This window comes from Sus scrofa, chromosome 14, assembly GCF_000003025.6.
Source record: "Sus scrofa isolate TJ Tabasco breed Duroc chromosome 14, Sscrofa11.1, whole genome shotgun sequence".
NCBI classification, from domain to species: Eukaryota; Metazoa; Chordata; class Mammalia; order Artiodactyla; family Suidae; genus Sus; species Sus scrofa.
Genome location: NC_010456.5, coordinates 75,310,726 through 75,334,510, shown reverse-complemented (window position 1 = coordinate 75,334,510; position 23,785 = coordinate 75,310,726). Strand labels below are relative to the sequence as shown.

Genomic DNA, 23,785 nt, shown 5'->3' with positions numbered 1-23,785 from the left:
AGAAACATCTCAATTTAAGTTGTATCTGACATATCCCCAAATTCTGCCTTTCTGCAAGTTCAGGTATGAGATGGGGGAAGAAAGATAACACATATTTTAACTGTGCAACATTTTCTCTTTGTTTGAGAATAGTGTGATTGTTTAAGATCGACATCTTACACAATGCTTTTGGCATTTATCTAAGTACCAACTGAACTATGAAGTGTGAGCGTTAATTGCATGGGAAAATTGCTGAATTTTCTCTTTCTAACACCCTGCCTCCCTGCCCTGACCCCAATCTTAGGTAGAAATCTTACTTATCATTTGGAGATGATATGCCAAAATTACATATTTTGGAGGAAGCATATTATTAATATTAATTTGTTTTTGAAGTTCAACCTCAAATATTTCTTGAGGGATTTAGATAGGCTTTGAAATATGTTTAAGCAATATAGAGAAATGTTAATATTAAAACAATCCAATTATTTCAGTCTCATAAAAGATGACATCTTAATTTAAATAGTAAAGTGGTCATCTTTATCAGAGTTTCTATATACCAGAGATGTTTTGAGGTTCTGGATGATGTGTTAGCATCAATCTTGCCACCATGGTCCTTCAACTTCTGTTTGATAGAAAAAAATGTTTACCTCAAACCATAGAACTTGAAAAGTAGATCTTAATTAGAATAAATAATGAGATTAAGTTCCTACATAGGATTTTTCTCTCTGGCTTTATAGTTGAATCCTAGAAGGCAAAATTATTGGTCCTATTTTATTCAGTCCTATTATAACAGGATTCGCTATTTGAATACAGTGCATAGTAACAAATTCGAATTATGTCTAGAAATCCCAGTCCCAGGGCTTCAGATGGCACCTGCAACTTTAGCCAGATATTATATAAATTTATATGATTGGTCAGGAACCTGAGTGTGAATGCTTCAGCACAAAGCCATCCTGGTAAAACAATTAATGTTTTAGACTAACCAAGAAGTGTACCAGTTACACATGTATAAAGTATGATTTGCTGTAAGTTTACTTTTAAGTCTTTCTGCTCATTCGAAAAAAGATTCAGGATATGGGGCGGTTGAGGTCAATACCAGGACTCTTACAAGATTGTTAATTTATTTGCCTGTACTTGAAGTCAATAATTTGAATGTTTTAGTGATACTGAGTCTATAGTTATGTTTTAAGTTTTAAAACGTGTAAGATCTAAGACTAGGTCATGTAAATCAATAGTAAAACAGTTAAATTTCATTTTAACTCAGCAAGCTGCTTTGAAACATTTTGCATAAATCTTGCTCTCCAAAAGGGGTTAATATTTGTCAGTAAATTTAATAGAAACTCTATTCTGATCAGTTTACTTGCATTCTGCTTTCACAGCCTTAATTTCAGAGATTCAAGTGATTGGATTAGTGTTTGATATGTAGCTTCTAAGATGCGTAAAATATTATAATGCTCTGTAAGGAATCTGCAATTATAGTTTCTTTTAAAAATACTGAGTACTGTTTAATTTTCAGCATATACACTGAAGTAGTTGCTAGAATCTTACCTCAAGAACTTTAATATGGACTAAGTTTCTATAAATTTCTTTACCAAACTGATAATATATTACTTAATATCACATTCTATGGCCTTACAGTAGAATTAGAATATTTTCTATTTCTTTTGACTTTTACGTAGATTTTTTCTTTTTAGTTTATTATGTTTAGTGTTTATATTGAATTTATTACTTGAACTAAATACAAATATTTATGTGATTTTCTTAGTAAAAATACATATTAATATAAATGTTCACTAGTACAAAAAATGTAAATAAGCACCTCTGAAACAAAGGAAATGAACATTACCACCAGTCTGCTGAGAAAGATAATGTTTTCCTTGCGCTGTGCCTTCATGTCATCCCAGAAGTGTAATAAATGGTATTTGTTTAGAAAAATGACTTAAAATTTAGCCAAAGATTAAACTTTATCCAAAAGATTAAGTGAAGGAAAAATTTACTTGACAGTCTCAATTTGTAGATTTAAACACTGATAAGACTTTAGAAGTAGGAAAAAATAACCAAAACCCTTCCTTCCACTCTCCTTCCTTGAATCTTGATTTTCCATTTTCGCCACACTTTGGTGCTTTTAAAAGTTTATTCATTATTAAACTCAAGTATATCTATTTTCATAGATTCTTCATGTGTTGTGGCTGTTTGACTTGAGAATATCATTTATGGTAGAAAATCAGTCTTTTCATTTTAAAAGATCAGCTAAGAAACATCCATGCAACATAAAATAGTCTAAAAATTGGTTTTCTAATTATTCCCATTTCTTCCTAAATTTTGACATATTTATTTGATTCTCTTCCTAGCTTTAAATAATTTGAGGGATCAAATTTGGTGGGTGTTTTTTTGTTTTGTTTTATTTGTCTTTTTAAGGCAGCACCTGTGGCATATGGAAATTCCTAGGCTAGGTGTTGAATCGGAGCAGCAGCTGCCGGCCTACACCACAGCCACAGCAATGCGGGATCCCAGCTGTCTCTGCAACCTATACCTCAGCTCACAGCAATGCAGGATCCTTAACCCACTAAGCAGGGCCAGGGACCGAACCTTCGTCCTCATGGATACCAGTCGTGTTTGTTACCACTGAGCCATGACAGGAGTTCCAAATTCGATGGTTTTATGACAGTTTTGGTGTTGGTGATTACTATGTGCCTTTTTTTTTTTTTTTCTTTACCTGATTTTTAAATTTTTTTCTATTATAGTTATTTTACAGTGTTCTGTCAATTTTCTATTGTACAGCAAAGTGACCCAGTCACACATACATATATACATTCTATTATATGCCTTTTTAACCATCCAATAAACCATGTTTATTTGTATTTTGGAAAACAGTCTTACTTTGCTAGTAATCCAAAGGTCTTCAAAAGAAACTGGGCTACTTAAGCCAGAAAGTACTATAGAAGAGAAGATGAACACTTACATGGTAAATTGATTTTTAACAAAGATGCCAAAATAATTAAATAGGGAAAGGAAGGTATTTGCAACAAGTAGCTTAGAAACAACAATATATCCATATTTTAAAGAATAAACCTTACCATTTTACTTCCTGATATACAAAGTTCATTTGAAATGCACCATAGACCTAAATATAATATCTATAACTATAAGGCTTCTAAAAGAAAGTATAAGAGAATATCTTTGTGGAATGGAGATAGGCAAAAATTTATTTATTTGCATAGCTTATAGAAAGCAGTAACCATAAAGGGAAAAAATTGATAAATTAGATTTCGTGAAGGTTAAAATCTTCTGATTGTCAAAATAAAATGGAAATTATAAGTTACAGAAGTACTCGTAGAGCATATTTGACTATATTTGTTATCTAGTGCTAAGTAGCAAATCTGAAGCTTAGTGGCTTAAAACAGTAATTATCCTTTCTTTTTTCTCATGCTTTTGGGCAATAAGAAATTTGGGAGCAATTTGACTAGATGATTTTGGCTCAGGCTTTTCCATTAAGTTGCAGTCAGATGTGGGCTAAGGGCTTAGTCATCTAACTTGACCAGGGGTGGAAGATTCATTTCCAATATGAATCACTCAAATGCCTGCTAAGATACTCCTGACTCATTCCAAAGCCTCAGATCCTCTCTCTGTAGGCTCTCCACAAGCCTGCTTGAGGGTTCAAATGACAGCTGGCTTCCCTCCAACAAAGCAAGGTGCCTTTTATGTCTTACCTTTAGAAGTAACACGTTATCACTTTAGCTGTATTTTGTTAGTTAATAGACCAATTCTGATTCAGTGTGGGAAGAGACGAAGTCTACATCAGGACATGAGTATCAGGAGGCAAGAAACATTGGGGTCAACTAGGAGTCTGGCTACCACACTGAAAAGTCTCAGATCCAGAACATATAATGATCAGTAATAAAAAGACAAACAACCCAGTTAAAAATGGGCAAAAGAGTTGAACAAATGACTTAAAACATTGGTCATCAGGGAAATGCTCAATAAAACCACAATGAGATACCACTAAAATAGCTAAAATTAAAGAGACTTGCAACACAAATGTTGACAGTGATGTGAAGCATCTAGAACTCTCATTCACCGATACTGCAAGTAAAAAAGGTATAGCTTTGAGGAAAGTCAAAATAGCCCAAAACTGAAAGTGACTTAGTGTTTAATCAATAAAGGAATGAATAAGTTGTGATTTTACTTGTGTGCATTATTATGTGCAATATTATTATACACAAAACAAATCAAATTAAATTACTTTCATTTTTTATTTTATTGAGTATTATACTACTATGTAATAAAAATGAGTGAGCTACTGATAAATACAGTATGGATGAATTTCCCCAGCATTATATTGAGCTAAAGAAGCTGGGCACTGAAGAGTATATACTGGTAATACCAAGAATAGATAGTTCTAGAATAGACCAAACTAATCTATGCTTTAAAAATATGATGAGAGGAGCTCCCATTGTGGCCTAGTGGTGACAAACCCAACTCTTATCCGTGAGGACATGAGTTCAATCTCTAGCCTTGTTCAATGGGTCAAGGGATCCGTTGTTGCCATGAGCTGGGATGTAGGTCGAACATGCAGCTTGGAGCTGGCATTGCAGTGACTGTGGTGTAGGCCAGCAGCTGCAGCTCCAATTTGACCCCTAGCCTGGGAACTTCCATATGCCAAGGGTGCAGCCCTAAAAAAAAAAAAAAAAAAAAAAAAGACAAAAAACCCTTAAAAAGGTAAAAAAAATAAAAATATGGGAATTAACTGTAGAGGGGCATAAAGGAAACCTCAGAGGTGATGGAAATATTTTATATTTTGATAGTGATGTGGGTTACTCAGATACATATTTATAAAACTCATTGAATTGTATATTGGATTTGTGCATTTCACCAGAAGTGCATTTTACTTAAAACTGCAACAAATATTGAATTCTAGATGATACGTTTGTTTTTTATAGATATGATTAGCAATTGTGAAACTACTTTTTTGTATACTAAGCTTGAGCAAATGAGTAAATATATTGAGGATAATGGGAGCCAGGTTTTTCCCTCTTGAAGGGAGTCACGAGTATATAAGGGGCAAGACTAAATTGTGTTCCATAGAATGGCATTAGAGATATCAACATGAATTCCTAGTTTCATGAATTTGAAGGTAATCATGCAGAAACATTAGTCTAACGCAAATTGAGGGATCTTTTACAATACAATTTACCTGTACTTTTCAAATCATTCAAGGTCAAAAAGTACAAAGAGACCAAAAATGGCACAGTAGGGAACTCTAAGACATTAATTAAGCTGGCAAAAACTGCCAGCGTTTTCAAATCTGGGGAATATACCTAATCAAAGACTTTAAGCAACTAGGGGAATGCTTAAAGAAGAAAGACACAAATTAAAATATTAACTTAACCAGTAAACAGCTTTGCTGCTCTTGATTTCACCCAGTAACCTTTTTTTGTCTGAAGTTTGTGTTTCATCTCTTGGTAGAAGATCAAGTGTGATATGAGATCTAACCTTAAACACACTGGACTATAGGCTCATTTTTGGTTTGGGCTCAAAGAAGTCATTTCTAAATGTTGTCATACCAGACCAGGCTTTCCGCCCATCTCAAATAAGTCAGAGAAGGCCTTTCCTAAGTAGAAACTGCCGTCAGAACCTCTTACTGCTTTGTTCATGTTCAGGCTGATTTTTGCCTGTCCATGGTTACTTTTCATATTATAAGCACTTAACTATAAGAGGCTGTTTCGAATGGGTTTACTAAGAAGATCACGATAATTTCATTTGCTGCTTGTGTCTTCAATTGGTTAACCAGTTTTCTTTCCTTTGTGGTGTATAATGGGATCTTCACTAGACCGAGGTAACCTATTGGATAGTTGTGTACCTGGATGATGGTGTGGTGGTGCTTGTTGGTTTAGTTTTCATGATACTCCTCCCAAGGTTATGCTTGCAGTGCTGCTTCTTATTTTGTGCTTGCATGACATTACGACTTGGACTGCGCTTTGTTAGTTTGGGTTTTTAAAACCTCCTATTTCTTTTTTTGGCACCCAGAAAAATTCCTCAAGTTTCTGTCTTTGGTCCAGAACTTATGGAAATGAGTTTCATGTCTAATTCTTTGTTGGATCCTTTTCAGTTTTTGAAAGGTATCTTCAGTATCACCACTAAGTTTATGGTTTGTCAGGAAATCAGAAAATGGGATAGCTTTCCTTAAACACCCAGGAGGAGACCACTTTCCAGATAGACCATTACTGAGCCTGAAAATTAACTCACTCTGTAGGCATTATAGATTAAAAACAATAAATACATACTTAGAGTGAAAGCTAAGTTTTAGGAGAGTTTCTTCAAATAGTTGAAATTTAAGAGCCTCCACTAAAGTAATAGGAAATGTAATTAAATCACACCTAAAGTTTGGTGTGTATGTCTGATTTGACATTATATTTCAGAGATATTCTTTACCCTGCAGACTGTTCTACATTGCAAACCTAAGTTTCTTGGGGGTCATGAGGTGAATGTTAAAATTACTATTTCAGAAACTAGTTTTCTGAGCATTTGTGTGGGTGTTGACCGTAGTTGCTTACCTCTTCATTTCTAATCACTATTTGTAGAATTTTTCTTGGGCAGTTAGAATTGATTTTAGTTCAGTTTTTTATTTTCTTCTTTACCTTATATACCTCCATAGAAAAATGTGGATTGTTTTTGAAACTAAGAAAGAAAACCAGCCTTGAAGTGGGCCTGTTATGCATTAAATGGTGGGAGTTCATAACACTGAAATTATTTTCCGATGTTTGCATTAAGCCAGTGTTAAACAAAATCATCTTTAGTCTTATTTTAACCATCTTAAAAACTGTAAAGGATCCATGAATTTGGAATGGCCGTCAGAAAAATGCTTATGATAAATAGCATAAAACTGTCAGGTAAATACTGATTCATCTCTATATTCTCATTGTTATGTCTTTTTTTTTTTTTTTTATCTTTTGGTCGGACCTATATATTCAATAGAAAATTGCCCAGGAACGAGAAAAATTTGCTGACGAAGGCAGTATATTTTACACCCTTGGAGAATGTGGACTCATATCCTTTTCAGACTATATTTTCCTAACAACTGTCCTTTCTAGTAAGTATAAACTTTTTATTCATTTATTGGGAGCATACAGGACTATAAAAAGCATTAAAGGTAATGGGAGGGGAAACAAGACATGTTTGCAAAGTTAATCAATGATTAGTTATATAAAATTTCATTTGTTTTGAATTCTCTATAACTTGTATTTAGAATCACCTGAGAAAGAAGGGAAATAAATTATCAGTAAAGTTTTAAAAAAAAGAAAGCAACTTTGAAGTTACATCTACTTTTAACTGTTTCAAGCTTAAGATAAATTATATATATTACTTGCTCAATAAAACACATATTGCTCTATCATTTTCTCTATCATATATATATATATAACTTGCTCAATAAAACACATATTGCTCTATCATTTCCTCTACTGAATAAGAAGTTTGGCTCAGTTGTTCCAGTTGTGTTGAAAATTCATTTTTGAAACTTGTAGGGTTACTTTTAAGACAAAAAATTCAAATTTGACTCATTTAGAACTCTTATGAATTTCTGATTTTTTTAAGCTAAACGATTTTGTTGGTTAGTGTGTTACTATGAGTGTTCTTAAGTATTGTTTCCCTTTAGTGTGACTTTTTTAAAACCATTCAGGAAAAACAAGTGTATGTCTCTAGCTCTCTTTGTACATTCTGTTAAAACCTACCTAGAAATTCTCCTGTGGGGCAGCTGGTTAGGAATCTGGCGTTGTTTCTGCAGTGACTTGGGTTGCTGCTGTGGTGTGGATTAGATCCCTGGCCTGGGAACTTCTGCCTGCCATGGGCATGGCCACCAAAATACAAACAAATAAACAAGCCACTACCTCCAAAAGATCTGATTTGTATGACTGAGGGGAACATACAGAACAAAAATAACCATCTCTTCCTTCCCTTCTCCCAGTCTAGGCATTTATAAAGGTAAAACTATAAACAGTTTTCAAAAAATGACATACACAGTTCCTACCACAGCTGTGACCACTCTCACTTTTCTTCCCTCTGACAGAGGAAAATGGAGAAATATAGACTAATATGCCTTAATGTAGCTGGCTTAGGGTTCCAAAATATCTGAATAAATTTATGGTGGACCAGCACTGCTCTAGCAGTGTATATGTGCACTGACTTGTTACAAAGATCCAAAATAGTAAACTGAAAGTACATTTATGATCTGAAGTTGTATATTATTAGTTTTTTTTTTTTTTTTTTGGTGGGGCGTGGGTTTTCAAAACAGACCTCAGTTCAAATCTTGGTCCCACCGCTTTTTTCCTATGATTAGAGAGGCAGGTTAGCAAACCTCTTCATCTATCTTGTCTATAAAATGGAAATGGCGGTAATACCAAACCCAGACGATTTATTTAAGGATTATGAGATCATGACTATGAGGTACCTCATCCATTGCCTCGTATTTAGTAGGTATGCACTCTGTCTGGGTTTTTATTCTTGATATTTTGTCACATGTTATTTCATCTCTGATTTTAAAAGATCCATTAATCTTGTCATAACAAAGAAAGTAGAATTGGTGGGGATTTTTAAAACTTTTTTGTGATGTGGGCTGGAGTTTATAATAAATAGGCATAATGTGGCAGGAAAAGTACTGCATTAAATGAAGAGACCAACTTGGAAAACTGCATTGATATACAGTATATACTATGGAAGTAGTCCTAGTAAATGTTTGTTGAGCTGAAATGAGATTTTTAACTTGCATCCACTGCTTAGTCCTTACCTAAGTGTCAAGAGAACCACAGAGCAGAATTTTCAGAACACCTGACATGTAGTGTAGGTCCCTAAATTCTATCAGTTAAAAGCAGGCTTAAAAAAAAAAAGTCGCATTGACCTGTGAGTTCTGGAAACCCCTCCAAGTAGCTCTACCAGTCTGGGCACCTTTACACCTCCTGGCTTAACCAGGATAAGTGATTTGTGGAAAATGCTTAATATGACAGTGTCATATACTTTCTGTTTTTATCCAGAATGAGAAAATATAAGGATAAGATTTTAAGATTTTCTCTTTATCACTGGTTTTAAGCATTTTTGATTATTGTATGTCTTTCGTGTTTCTCAACCTTAGCACTATTGATGTTTTGAGCAGGATAATTCATTTTTAGGAGGGCTGTCCTGTGTATTATGGGATGTTTAGCAGGATTCCTGGCTTCTACCCATTAGAAGACAGTCACACACACTCTCTCCTTCCCAGCTGTGACAACCAAAAATGTCTTCAGATATTGTTAAACGTCCCCGAGGGAGTAGGAATGGGGAGAAGTAGTCCTTGCTTGAGAACCACTGATGTAGTTTTTGGCAGTTTTATTTTAGTTTGGGGTTTGCTATTATTGTGTGCTTTGATGTAATGTTTTTCATGTTTCTTGTCTTGAGATTGAGTTTTGGATCAAATTTGAGTTTTTTCATCAAATTTGGAAAAAATTCATCTGTTATTTCATCCAGTACTTTGCTTCCTCATCCTCTCCTTTGGGGACTCCAATTATACATATATTTTCCTATCAACCCATAATGTTGTAGTTTATTATCTTCATTTTGTAGATGAGGAAATTGGGGCATACAAAGGATGAAATTACTTGCCTCAAGTCTTACAGTAAGTAGATGATTCAAGGTTTGAACCCAGGTCACCCCAGCATCTGGGCTTCTGTCTCTGGGCTTTCTGCTGTGGTCATGTTTTCAGCAGTGATAAGCCAAAGCTTACCATAGTGCCTCTTCTTTTTCTAAGGCTGGGTTGTGGAAGGACTGGTTTTAAACTTTCTGTAGATAATGTTCAAGCATCCTTGCAGTCTGAATGTTGTACATGGCATCCTTTCCTTTATTTAATAAGACGTGGAAGAAAATATGCAATGGATGTTATATTGAGATCAGTTCTTTCCCACATCGAAACTTCCTAGAATGATAGGAAATGAGGTACTCAGTGGATATCCTTGCAGATAACAAGGAATCATTACATCTAGGTATACTCAGTGGTTCCCAGGTCGTCCTGCAAGAAGGAATGCAGTCTTTTTTTTTTTTTTTTTTTTTGTCTTTTTGCCATTTCTTGGGCCGCTCCCACGGCATATGGAGGTTCCCAGGCTAGGGGTCGAATCAGAGCTGTAGCCGCCGGCCTACGCCAGAGCCACAGCAACGTGGGATCCGAGCCGAGTCTGCAACCCACACCACAGCTCAAAGCAACTCTGGATCCCCAACCCACCAAGCAAGGCTAGGGATTGAACCCACAACCCCGTGGTTCCTAGTTGAATTCGTTAACTGCTGAGCCATGACGGGAACTCCAGGAATGCAGTCTTTTAAACACCAAAAGCTTTGCCAGGGGTGACTTGGGCATAGGGGAAGTGCATTACTATATCCATTCATCTGTTACTCTGGTGGACAACACAGACTGTTCTTGGAGATTTCCAGTGGAAAACCAGCCAGAGCAGTGCCAACAGCATAACCCAGGTAATGCAAAACTATCATATTTCTGATTAGCTGGAGTTTTTTTTTCAAAATTAATAGACTGAGTGGTGTTCAAGAAATTGCCATCATTTTGAAGACTATAAATCTTTTACCCAAATGGGTTGTCCTTGGAACCTCAAAGTACTTTAGAAACTCCACTATGTTGTCTAAAGTAAAATTGGACAACTGTATATAATAAATCATTTTCTTGATTTATGATGGCTTCTCCTAAAAATAAAATTAAGAAGCTGCCTTTCTTTTTTTTTGGTCTTTTTGCTATTTCTTTGGGCCGCTCCTATGGCATATGGAGGTTCCCAGGCTGGGGGTCTAATCGGAGCTGCAGCCACCAGCCTACACCACAGCCACAGCAACGCGGGATCCAAGCCGTGTCTGCAACCTACACCACAGCTCACGGCAACGCCAGATCCTTAACCCACTGAGCAAGAGCAGGGACCAAACCCGCAACCTCACTGTTCCTAGTCGGATTAGTTAACCACTGCGCCACAACGGGAACTCTGAAGCTGCCTATCTTTTAAAAAAGTATATTTTAGGAGTTCCTGTCATAGTGGAAACAAATCTGACTAGGAACCATGAGGTTGCAGGTTTGATCCCTGGCCTCGCTCAGTGGGTTAAGGATCCAGCGTTGCCGTAAGCTGTGGTGTAGGTCACAGACACCGCTCAGATCTGACGTTGCTGTGGCTCTGGTATAGGCCAGTAGCAACAGCTCCGATTAGATCCCTAGCCTGGAAACCTCCATATGCCATGAGTGCAGCCCTAAAAAGGACAAAAAGACAAAATATATATATATATATATATATATATATTGCAATGTAAGTTCCCCCATTAGAGTTAATTCTTATTTAAACTTTTTAGAAGTTTGATTTTTTAGCCTAACAAGAATTTTTTGGACACAAACCCAGAATAACAACCAATTTGGCAGCAATATCTTGTGCTTATAATAAGCAATGGCATAAATTTATCATTCTTTCCTGTATGTACTTTGGATAATGGGGGCCTTTTTTTTTGGCCAGCCTAAAATTTTAAATACCTCTTATCCTGTCATGTACACACACTTCACACATACACTCCTCCTAAATTCCTTTTTTGCTTTATTTTTTCTCCTTGGCATTTAACATCCAATATAATTGATTTCTTTTCTTAAAAAAATTATATAAGTTTCAGGTGTACAGCGTTGTAATTCAACATGTATATATACTATGAAGTGATCGCCATCACAAATCCAGTTACCATCCATAACTATATAGTTAACCCCCTTCACCCATTTCACCTACTCCCCAACTTCCTTCCCCCTCTGATAACGACTAATCCGATCTCAGTGAGTTCATCTTTATTTTGTTCTGTTTTTTTTTTTTTTTTTAAGACTCCGCATGTGAGTAAAATCATGTGATATTTGTCTTTCTCCATCTGACTTATTACTTCACTTAGCATAATACCCTTAAGGTCCATCCAGGTTGTCCCAAGTGGCAAGACTTCTTTCTTTTTAATGGCTGAATAATGTTCCATTATATTTTTATGTAATACCATATCTTTTGTATCCATTCATCCACAGATTGACACTTAAATTGTTTCCATGTCACAGCTATTGTAAACAATGCTGCAGTGAACATAGATGTGCATATATCTTTGCAATTAGTATTTTTGTGTTCTTCAGATAAATGCCCAGAAATGAATAATTGACTTCTTTAACTGCTTTATTGTCCATCTTCCCACCTAGAATGTAACTGCCTGACATTGATCATAGATTTATAATGCTATTCACTACAGATTTGTAATGATATTCACCACAAATATGTACTGTCTATAAAGCATTATGGTAAGGTTACAAAGCAAGGATTTTTTTTTTCAATTCTCCATAGGGAAATTTATCAAACATAAGGCTTGACTTTGCTATTTATATCCTAAATTGAGAACAATTCTTGCAGCTGTTGATGTCCTCAGTCCACATTCAGTACCAGTGGAGTGAGGGAAACATGCTTTTAAATTAACCTTCTAAAACTTTCTTTTACTTATATGTACTTTACAATAATTACTAGGTTTCATATAATTCAGAATTTACGTATTTGTATCTTCCTCTTACTTGAAGTCATGAATTCTGTTGCTCCATACCTTATCTCTCTGATCAGATTTAATGGATTAACTTGTGGAATTGTCAACATGAGCCATAACATCTGTATTAAGTAGAACATTAAGTATTCACTCAATAACTACTCATTAATAAAATAAATTCAGGTTCATTCTAGGCAAGAAAAAGAGACTGTTGGAGTTCCCCTGTAGTGCAGTGGGTTAAGGATCTAGCATTGTCACTGCAGTGGCTTGCGTTGCTGCTGTGGCATGAGTTTGATCCACGGCCCAGGAACTTTCATGTGCTACAGGCTTGGCCGGAAAAAAAAAAAAAAAAAGATAAAGAGACTATTAATTATTACTATAATTAAATAATTTCCAAAGAGCCTATGATCCTTAAAATAGGTTAATAGAAATTGAATGAGATTACAGAAGCGTGGCTTATTAATGGCTTACTTTTCTGCACTAACCAAATACAGTATTAGCTGATGGTCTTAAATCTTATAATAGAAGTCAGAGATTTTTCTCCATAACTAAGTTTAGAAAAAAGTCATCAAGATTTATCTAGAATGCTGTATATTATTTATGGATTTGGGTCCTTCAAGAGCTAATGCTTTAGTTCACTAGGTTATAACAGTATAACTTAGAATCTGGATCTTAGCTACTCACAGTTATGAACTATTTTTTTTATTTTATATATGTGTGTGTTTTAAAATATATATTATAATATATATATATATATATTTTTTAGGGCTGCACCTGTGGCATATGAAGTTCCCATGCTAGGGGTATAATTGGAGCTGCAACTGCTGGTCTATGCCACAGCCACAGCCACACCAGATCCAAGCTGTGTCTGTGGCCTACACTGCAGCTTATGACAATGCCACATCCTTAACCCACTGAGGGGGAACTCCATGTCTTCATGTATTTTCTAACTAAACAAGTCTAGGTATCTTGAGGAGGCAATAATAAAATGATTACAAAGTTGGTTATTAAGCCTTCTTACTATTTAATATTAATCTTTGAAAAGCCACCAAAAGAAGCAAAAGCAAAAAATACTAAGGTGGCTCAGTACCTAGGAAGAGACCTAATGAAAATCAGGCATAAGTCAGTGTGTTCTGATTTTGATTCACTCTTTAGATTTCAGGGAATTAGAGGAGAAATTTAATAAAGGGGAGTTTTACTGTAGGAAGATTTGATTTACTGACAATAAACAACATCCTCATTGTGATACATCTTTCTCATAAATATGCAAACCTTCTGGGAAATTACAACAGCGTTGAAGTGACAGTCTAGAACATTTGATTTCTCTTGCCATAGTGAAGTCAAGAGCTTATCACAAAGTGTACGTAACATTAGATAGTGGTACTGATCAGTGCCATTCTGGATAATGAAATGTTATAGAAGTTATAGAAGAAATTAAGTTTTTCAGGTTGAATGATCTGATGAAAAATACAGGCAGAGTTCCTGTTGTGGCTCAGCGGTAATGAACCTGACTAGTATCCATGAGAATACAGGTTCAATCCCTGGCCTTGCTCAGTGGGTTAAGGATCCTGCATTGCCGTGAGCTATAGTGTTCTTATGACTAATTCATTGATTTTATAATAATGCAGCTTCTGTCAAAACAATAAAATAATGCGTTTAAATGTATCAAATATTTATGATGTTAAATTCATTTTGAGCCAGATGTGTTTGAAAGTACTCTCATTTCAGTAGACACCACTGTTAGAGAAAGTTGAAGCATTTACATCTTTGTACCAACAATCACACTAGAATTTTAGTTTATATGAGCAAGAAGTAAGTTGTGTTTATATTTAACTCTCTCAAATCTGCTTGTGACTATACTAGAAGATTAAAATATTTCATCTGCAAAAGGAAGTTTATCCTTTGGGAACAGTTGCTTGAGATTTGTTCTGAGGGTTCACAAGGCCAAGGGAAGAACAGAGACTAAAGAAAAAAATTGTGGCCTAGGACAAAAGTAAGGTCTACATGTATTTTGACTATATCTTGAGGAAGATTTTATAATTTTACACCTATGAGACAATCAGTTATTAGCCTTTTCATACTTGTATTTTACTTGAAGTGATCCATTTTCATGTTTTAAAAATTCTAATATTGTAAGGATTCTAATAAAATTCTTATACTGACATAAAATCTTATGGAAATCTGATTGGCATCACATGATTTCTAGAGCTCTGCCCTTTCAATACAAATAGTCAAGAAGGGGGGCTGTTTTCTAAAAGGAATACTGAGTGAGGTAATTAGGAGTGTTTTCTGTATGCTCTGTAGGCTGAGGCTGCAACTAAATTTATGTCTTCATATTCTTGTCTTCTCTTGAATGGCTTTTGTGGCCTGTAAAGCTTTCTGCTAACTCTTCCATGGAGCCTCTTCTCTATGATGTAGGAGATTCAGATAGGAGCTCTGTAAGAGAAGTCTGCCAATGGTTTTGCTTCTCTGCTCCTTAGGTTCTTGGGAAGGAAGGCCTGATAGGGGAAGGCTTTCCTCTTTCTTAGGTTTCATTTATCAATGTCCAGAAAATTCCTGGAGTAAGTAAAGTAAAACTCCAAAATAGTCTAAATTCTCTGTCTTCTAGAAAGTACCCTAACCTGTAACATTATTTCTTCTTCTCCCCTCACTCTTCAAATCAAAACTATCTTTCTTCTAACATATCTCAGCTAATATTTTACTTATTTTAAACAAACATCAGAATTAAAAAGAAGAAAAATTTTAGGGCTCATAATACATATAACTGCAGTGTACTCCAGAATAATAGCAAGCCCCTCAGTCAGTTCCTATGTGATTCCATTGTACTGTGATTTGCCCAACACTGAGTATTTTCATTTGTTTCAGTAGTAACATTTGCCAGTTTAAAAAATTATTTCTTTATTTATTTGGCTGCACCCGAAGCATATGGAAGTTCCCAGGCTAGGGATCAAACCCCTGCCACAACAGTGACCCAAGCCACTGCAGTGACAACCCTGGGTCCTTAACCCGCTGTACCACAAGAGAACTCCCAGAATTTAAAAATTTTTTACATTGAATTGTGAATGAATTATGGTGACTCATAACAACCCCTGAGATATTCATTAATTTGAATTTCTAAATTGATGAAAGTTTAGACCATGCATATGATATCACTGAATACTATCTCTAGGTAGGAACTGTGCCATATGACTTTGTAGCCCCAAGTACTTAACATTGTATCCTACTAATACAAGTCATTCCAAGAAATATCTGAATGAAAAGATATTTGGTGTGTGGTTTCTCTGGGTCTCTTCTAGGTAGAAAAGAGACCCAACCACCCTTCCATTTCCATACCCTTGATTACAGTGTCAAATGGACCTCACTTTGCCTTTCTGCCAGAATCTTTCCCTCATTCCCCTAGAACAGATTATAGAAGCTCCCCCTCTTCTAACTCATCTAACTTCTGTCCCATCTTCCTCAACCTCTACCGTGTCTTATTTTTGTTCTGCTAATGGTTGTGGTGGCTCTATAAGAATTTAGCTCTCAGTAAATAATGTGTAAAAATCTTTGCTATGCTCTGTGAGCCCCACTTTTTCACACTGTTTGCCTCTTGAAGCTGGACTGGAATCAAATGTCTTGGTTCATCCTGTATTATCTGACTTTTCCCTAAAACCCACAACTTAATAGTGTTTGGTTTTGCTTAGGCTTCATGATGTGTTGGTTGTCTATTCCTGAAACAGCTTGAGAAAATGCATATGTGTTGTGCTGAAGAATTTGAGGGTGCGAAAAAGGAAATCAAGGCAAGAAATAGTGGTTGTCATGGAATGGTTTGCCTAATCACTATCCCTTCTGAAGAAGATATCCAGCCCACTATCTGGCACAGAATAAGTACTTCATGTATATTTGTTGGCTAAGTAAATATCTAAGAGTTTTTCTGAATAGTTATGTTAGCATGCATACTAAAATTTTATATTGCTTCAGGTACCCTTAGCATCCTGCCTAGTATTTAAAACTGTTTTAAGTAAGTTCCCATTGTGGTTCAGTGGCAGCAAGCCCCACTAACATCCATGAGGTCGTGGCTTTGATCCCTGGCCTTGCTCAGTGAGTTAAAGGACCCGGCACTACTGTGAGCTGTGGTGTAGGTCACAGATGCGGCTCAGATCTGCCGTTGCTCTGGCTGTGGCTTAGGCCAGCAGCTGTAGCTCTGATTCGACCCCTAGCCTGGGAATGTCCATGTGCCATGGGTGTGGCCCTAAAAAGCAAAAATAAAATAAAGTAAAACTTAAAAAATAATAGTATTCTCTGTTTATCTGTCTGTCCATGATGAAAGCTGGAAAATCAATTAGAAAAGCATATTTTTTTCTATTTGTACACTAAACTGAAAAACAAAAAGGCTCTTTGGATGAACTCAAACTCAGTCACATGAAAACAGGGTCCTGTAAAATTAGCATAAATTAAGTATCAAATATCCAGTCTCTTTATTAAAGCAGCTAATTGTAAACATGTGTGCATTAAGTTGTTTCCTCCATTAGTTGTCATTTGGGCTATTACTGAGCACATGGAGTGGAGTGAAACCCCATAGAATGCAATGAAAGTCAAGCAGATGATTATATTTTTTTTTAGATCTCTGAGGATGGGGTGTGGCATCTGTTACACATGCATGTGTAATTTGGGTGTAAAAATAGTAACATGCATTTGAAGAAAATATATTTCTAAAGAAGAACGTGACCTTAATACAAGGGCAAGGCACTGGCATGCCTTTTAGAAACTCTTGGAGAATCAAAGCTTTTTGACATCTCTGGAATTGAATAGCTATACTACTATGTCCTGTGGTATAACTGTCAAATAACAGTGTTAAGGGAGAGCAATTTAAATGAAAGACTGTTTCTGGCAGCTCTCTGAAGGTCATCCAGGAACTGAGGATAAGATGTAGTGCGAAGACAGGTTATGTCCCATGAACTAGGAGCATTAGCTAATTCTTGTCTTAAGGTGTGAAATTTTATGTTTAGACATATAGAAATAGAGATAGATATATAATCATATAAATTTTATATAGGTATAAAGTATTTTAGAATCAGGACTGAAATGTATTTTCTAGAAAAAATGTAAATGGAAGAAGAGCAGTAGTTAGAAGGAATAGGTGTCTGTACAGCTAAAGCCTTGCTGAAGGAATTCAGAAACCTTTCACAATCTAATGTAGTTTTTATTTTTTATTTATTTATTTTTTTATTTTTATCTTTTTGCCTTTTCTAGGGCCACTCCCGCTGCATATGGAGGTTCCCAGGCTAGGGGTCTAATCAGAGCTGTAGCCACTGGCCTGCACCACAGCCACAGCAACACGGGATCCAAGCCGTGTCTGCCACCTACACCACAGCTCACGGCAATGCTGGATCCTTAACCCCCTGAGCATGGGCAGGGATCAAACCCGCAACCTCATGGTTCCTAGTCGGATTCGTTAACCGCTGAGCCACTACGGGAACTCCTAATGTAGTTTTTAAACTCGGGTTTTCGACATGTAGTATTTCGTATTATTTAGAAAACCTTTCCAGTTGACATTAAGTAAATAAATAAATCACAACTGAGACACAATAAAGAATAAAGAGCTCCCTTTCTAGCCATTGTAGAGCCTATATGTAATGGTGGTAAGCTCATCGCTGTTTTAAAATTTTCAAATAAAAGCAAGGCTAAATCAGTATGAATTTTAACTCTGTTCTAAGAATATACATTAAATTTCTAAGTGTTTTTTCCTTATGGTCAGAATCTGTTAAAGTAGAAACATGGGTCTTTTAACCAGATCCTTCCAGTTAATGCTGCTAGGAATAGCAACTCAATTCCTTTCCCCCTACTCCATATTCATGGGGTCCTGGCTCTCTGTGGCTGACAGCAGACCAGTAAATCAAAGATACTGAATTTGTCTAGGACCTATAAAAGTATAGGCATCATGGCTGTACCTTGGACGTTGGGTAGCTCTATCCCCCGGTATTATTCCCTGTAGTAAAACTGGCTTAGAATTGGGCTTAGTTCTCAAAACTACCTGAGGTAAATGAAGTCTTTCCTGAACTGAGATCACTCTCAAAGGTCTAAAAAACTCCAAGAAACTGGAATAAAGATTAGTGTAGATTACCTCTCATTGACTACCCCAAACCATGGTATACTCACAGCCATTTGCACATCAGAATTAACCATTGGAGTCACACTTAAATTTGACTGTATAGTGTTGGTGAAAGTTTAAAGTATTAACATGCCTTTTTAGAATCTTGAAAGTGTTTCCCAGACACTTTCATAAGTACTTACCCTTTGGCCCGGCAATTGCATTTGTACAAGTTTAGGCTAATAAAATGATCACATATATAATGATGTTGATGGTCAAGAAATAAATCAGGAAGAACTCAAATATCAAACAGATGGCTGAACAAATTACAATCTGTGCTATGAAATGCAATACAATACTTAATGTATGTTATGCAGGGATTTATTAGTGTAGAAAGCTGTTCACAATGTATTGATGAGACAGAACATACATATTGTATGATTCAGTTTGGGGAAAGGGAAAAAATGTATATGTGTGTGTATGTTAAAAAAATAGTTGGAATATTTACATTTCTGATCTGTCGGCAAATCTTGTCAGCTCTACTTTGAAGTAATCCAGAACCCCACCTTAAAATCCCCCAGAGGCTTCCAGTCTCTTTCAGATTTTCATTTCTGAGTAAAAGCCAAAGACTTTACAATTTACAACTGCCTAGAAGGTCCTATGTGTTCTCACCAGGACCATCCCTTTCAAGGAAAACACAGATATCACTGGGCACTAGAATTCTCTACACTTTTTCCCTTTTTCCGTTTTCTGTTTCATTTAGATTTTTTTCCTTTTTCTTTTAGATACCATGAGAAAAGAATACCCGCTCTAATTATGGCGAACTAACGAAAATAGTTAGGGATATTTGGGATGATAGGCATAATTTATTAAGCTTCTCCAATAGTTTTAGAAACTTTATCCTGTCTTTAACACCTCTTAAACTTAATTAGTTCTTGTGTTTGAAAGTCTGTCTTTCAGTCATGCCTAGGTTGACTGGTGCTATGAAAAATGAAAAAGTTCATTTTACTGGTACCTTAGTGAACAGAAATTTAAAAAGTAACGATGTTAGATTCTTACAGCAAAAAAAAAAAAAAAAACAAAAACAAAAACAAAAAAAACATAGAAGCTTAGAGTATGGTTAAATGTATATATGAACCTAGAATTTCTCCATGGACCAGATACTTTGGGTATCTAAATATCTAATCTGTTATTTAGGACTAAATTAGACATTCACTCTATGAAGCCCCTAGACAGTTCTGTAATTGATAGCAATCTTTCTGTATCATTCATCTGTCACAGAGTTGCTTTTAGCTGGGTGAATACGAATTTATGAGAAAGAGGGCATTGGGTGACTTGGGTTAAGAAGAGCAATGATGAAAAATCTATACTTACAAAGCAGATAAATTAAAAGTGATTATTCTCTTCACAGAAGGAGTCACTGCAGTGTTTTCCTCAATAGTTTCTTTTTAAGTGTAGGCTAAATATAAGGTAATGTTTAACTGTTTCATTTTAATAAGAAGAAATTGTCTCATAGACTTCAGAGAATAACAAATCATATGTTAGGGCTTATTGCAAAATCGTACGTAATTCAACTTGTTCAGCAACCGGAGGTGAAAATATTCAAAGCGGAACACAGTTTTATCCTAACACTGCTGTTCTCAGATGGAGTTACCTGTCGTTGTCTTCTTCTTTTTTTTTTTTTCTTTTTAAAATATTAAATCAGTTACATTCAGACTATAATGAAGCTTGAAGAAAACAGAGTAAGTTTTGAATGTTTAACTACTAAGCATTTTATAAGTAACTCTTAATGTGCTGTTTGTAATTTTGTGCTTTTTAATAGAATTTTTCCAAAAAACCAGTAACAATGATAACTTCATGCATTTTTAACTTTTAGACTAATGCCTAATTCCTTCTTAGAATAGCTAGTGAGGTAGTTAGGGCCTTAATTATTATGCCCATTTTGTTAGTTGGAGAACTGAAATTGGCAAAGTCACGTGTTCAAGATATTTATAAATACTGCTATGGGAAAATCCTCTTTGTTATGGAACTGAGGGCTCTGTTCACTAACATAGTAGTTCGTAAGGAGGGTTGCCAAATTTAGCAAATAAAAATATAGAACACAAATTGAATTTTAATTTCAGGTAAACAGTGGTAAATTTTTTTGGTATAAATACATCCTGCACTCTACTTACAAACCCCAGTCCACTAATCATTAAGAGGCCTACAAAGTCCACTTTTGGACTTCTTTGGTGGAGGAGGAAGGAACGTAGGCAGAGCTCAGGGTTTCTTCATCCTTTCCCTTTTCAGTCAGAAAGATTATAAGCTTTTAAATAAATTTTCTTTCTTTTTTTTTTTTTTTTTTTTGTCTTTTTCTATTTCTTTGGGCCGCTTCCGCGACATATGGAGGTTCCCAGGCCAGGGGTCTAATCGGAGCTGCAGCCACTGGCCTACGCCAGAGCCACAGCAACGCGGGATCTGAGCCGCGTCTGCAACCTACACCACAGCTCACGGCAACGCCGGATCGTTAACCCACTGAGCAAGGGCAGGGACCGAACCCGCAACCTCATGGTTCCTAGTCGGATTCGTTAACCACTGCGCCACGACGGGAACTCCATTAAATAAATTTTCTTTGATGAAAGTTTTGAGTCAAAGGAGTTTTAAGGAAAAATTTAAATACCAGAAGACTTTTTGCCTTCACTGTGTGACAAAAGGTTTGATATGAAAGTAGAGGAGCTTCAGTAAAGTGGACACGTAAATTTGATGAAAATCAAATGAAACCTACAGTTTACAATCTTAAAACAATTACTTCAATCTTTGTTCATTAGGGAAAAAATTGTAACCAGAAGGTATGTATATGTTTAATTACACCCAGGAAAAAACATATTTTATAAATCAACTCAATTAGAATCAATCGGGAAATATGTGTATATACAGATTTACCTGTGATATGTGTATCACATGCATTTTAGGATATATATATATTAGGATCTACCTAATATAGGATCTGTGTGTGATTATAGGATCTACCTAAATAAGAATAAAAGTTATGCAAAGATGTCATATACTATATAAAGAAACATGGCTGTTAGAATAAAGGAAAATTTATTTACCTTTATTTCTAGCCAAAGTAGAGGTTTTTAGCAGGACCCTCAAAACAAAACTTAAGTGACCTACAGTTTTAAAAAGAAATCTCTTTTGAGTTCATGTACTGACAATTAGTGGTATAAACCATACATTGTCATCTATTCACTCCTAAGACTTTAAGGAATTTATTTTTAATTCTTAGAAAAACAGCAGAAGTAGTGAAGATTTTATCTGAAATCAGAGCAGATGATCCTGGTGGTTTGGGCAGACTGTAAATAGTGCTTTCCCTTTGGGCTCGTCTGCTTGGTCTAAGCACCAATTATAATGTCCTTTAGAAATGGATTTATGTCAGCAGATAAACAGTGATTCCTATCTATGTTACAAAGTAATACTAATCTATCTATTTTCATAAAACGATTTCATGTTAGAGTAGGAAACAGCTAAAAAGGCGATCATAACTTGACCAAGTACATATCTAGCATTAGGAGCAAAAACGGAGTACCTGTGCTCATATTTGCTCTAATATTTATAGATATTTATGGGGAAGAAAGATTCAGAAAGAAAGGGCGAGGAGGATAGGAGACTAAGAATGGTACTGTATGCCGTAAAGAAGCGTCTGTCTCCAGATATGATGCTATATTTTACACAATCTCCTCCTAGGACAGTGACTGAGCAGCTGCATTCCTGACACTGAGAATCCAGGTTCCTGAAGTTCCCATTCTAATTCTTCATCTCAGGAAAATATTATTCTTGCTTAGAGGTTGAGTAGAAGAAAGAATATGTAGAGAGTTCCTTTGGGGCGCAATGAGTTAAGGCGTTGTCACTGAAGTGGCTTGGGTCATTGCTATGGCACAGGTTCCATCCCTGGCCCAGGAACTTTCACATGTTGTGGGGGCCAAAAAATAAAGAAAAAATGTGTAGAAAATTACAGATCACAGTAACAAGAATATCAGCTTTTGAGCCCCTTGAGCCCTCTGCTTCCTTGCTGCCTCCTGGAGGTGGTGAGTGAGGCCCTCTTGGATTCTTGGCTCTGCAGTTTTTGTTTTATGAGTGTCCAGACTTTGGACATTTCTTTTTCTGGACTGGGTCTGGAAACCTGCCAGAGTTGGACTGGGTCTGACTTAAAACTGATGTCAGACTCACCTGTCTTCTTGTTTATTCTGATTTTATTGCCCTTTATAGGACTAACTCAACTCAGAGTTCTGTTTTGTGCTTGGTTACACAGGCTTTCTAGCAGTGGAATATTAGGTGGACATATAGGGCTTCTTTCTTCCCTGGATTCTTTCCACAGATGGAAGCCCTTAGATCTATACCAAGATAAAGTGAGAGAGGTAGTTCTCTGGTGGCCTAGCAGTTAAGGATCCAACATTTTCACTGCTGTGGCACAGGTTCAATCCCTGGCCTAAGAATTTCTGCATGCTGTGGGCATGGCCAAAAAAATACATAAACTGAGAGGAAAATACTGGTCTTTGGTGAAATGTCAAGGTAGACTAAATTCTCTGCCTTCTAGGAATTTCTCCATTCAAGAAAATTACATTTTCCCCTTTGTTGTGCAAAGAGAACACCAACACACATACTATGGGTACTATGCAGCCTAAATGTAATCTAAAAAAAGGTCTGGTAGGGGAAAATCACAGGCAGAAAAGCAGCAAAATTACCCAGTTCCCATCCTCATGCTATTTAGCAGAAGAGGGTGCTGCATTGGTTCAGACACAGCTGGAGCACATCAAGGAGAGGGCTCTAAGAAAAAGATGCTGCCCTCCTGAGTCTCCCTATAATTAAGGGATGGGAGGCAGGGAACATCCAGGAGCTGTGTAACAATGGGAACATCCTGATTGACAAAGTGGTCTTGTTAGAAAGAGAGAGCCCGCACTCCACTGGTGGCATTAGCCTCTTCCTACATTGAGCTAATTCAGATCTACGAAGCTAGCTTTTTGCTAAGCTACCACATTTGCTAAGACACAAATGTCTCTCCTCACATTTCTTTTCAAAAAACAAAGTTTTCTTTCTCATAGTACAACAAACTTAGGTTAAAAAAATTGAATCCTCAGATTAAATGAATTCACACTAAATTATAAATGACCTGTTCATTCCCATAATAGTTCTAGAAATTTTTCC

At 36.1% G+C, this 23,785-nt stretch overlaps 1 protein-coding gene across 9 annotated transcripts in view; it reads left to right on the top strand.

The window, feature by feature from the left end:
• Window positions 1-23,785, top strand: part of MICU1 (mitochondrial calcium uptake 1) — a 241,898-nt gene that overhangs the window by 111,118 nt on the left and 106,995 nt on the right. For 4 of the 9 annotated variants that reach the window (XM_005671070.3, XM_005671067.3, XM_021071961.1 and 1 more), the window contains 2 exons: window positions 5,810-5,815; window positions 6,955-7,069. The exons of 1 other annotated variant lie outside the window; for it this stretch is intronic. In XM_005671070.3, coding sequence (XP_005671127.1) covers window positions 5,810-5,815; window positions 6,955-7,069 — 121 coding nt within the window. The remainder of the gene's footprint in view (window positions 1-5,809; window positions 5,816-6,954; window positions 7,070-23,785) is intronic. 4 more of the 9 variants (XM_005671068.3, XM_005671069.3, XM_021071959.1 and 1 more) reach the window with 1 other exon arrangement.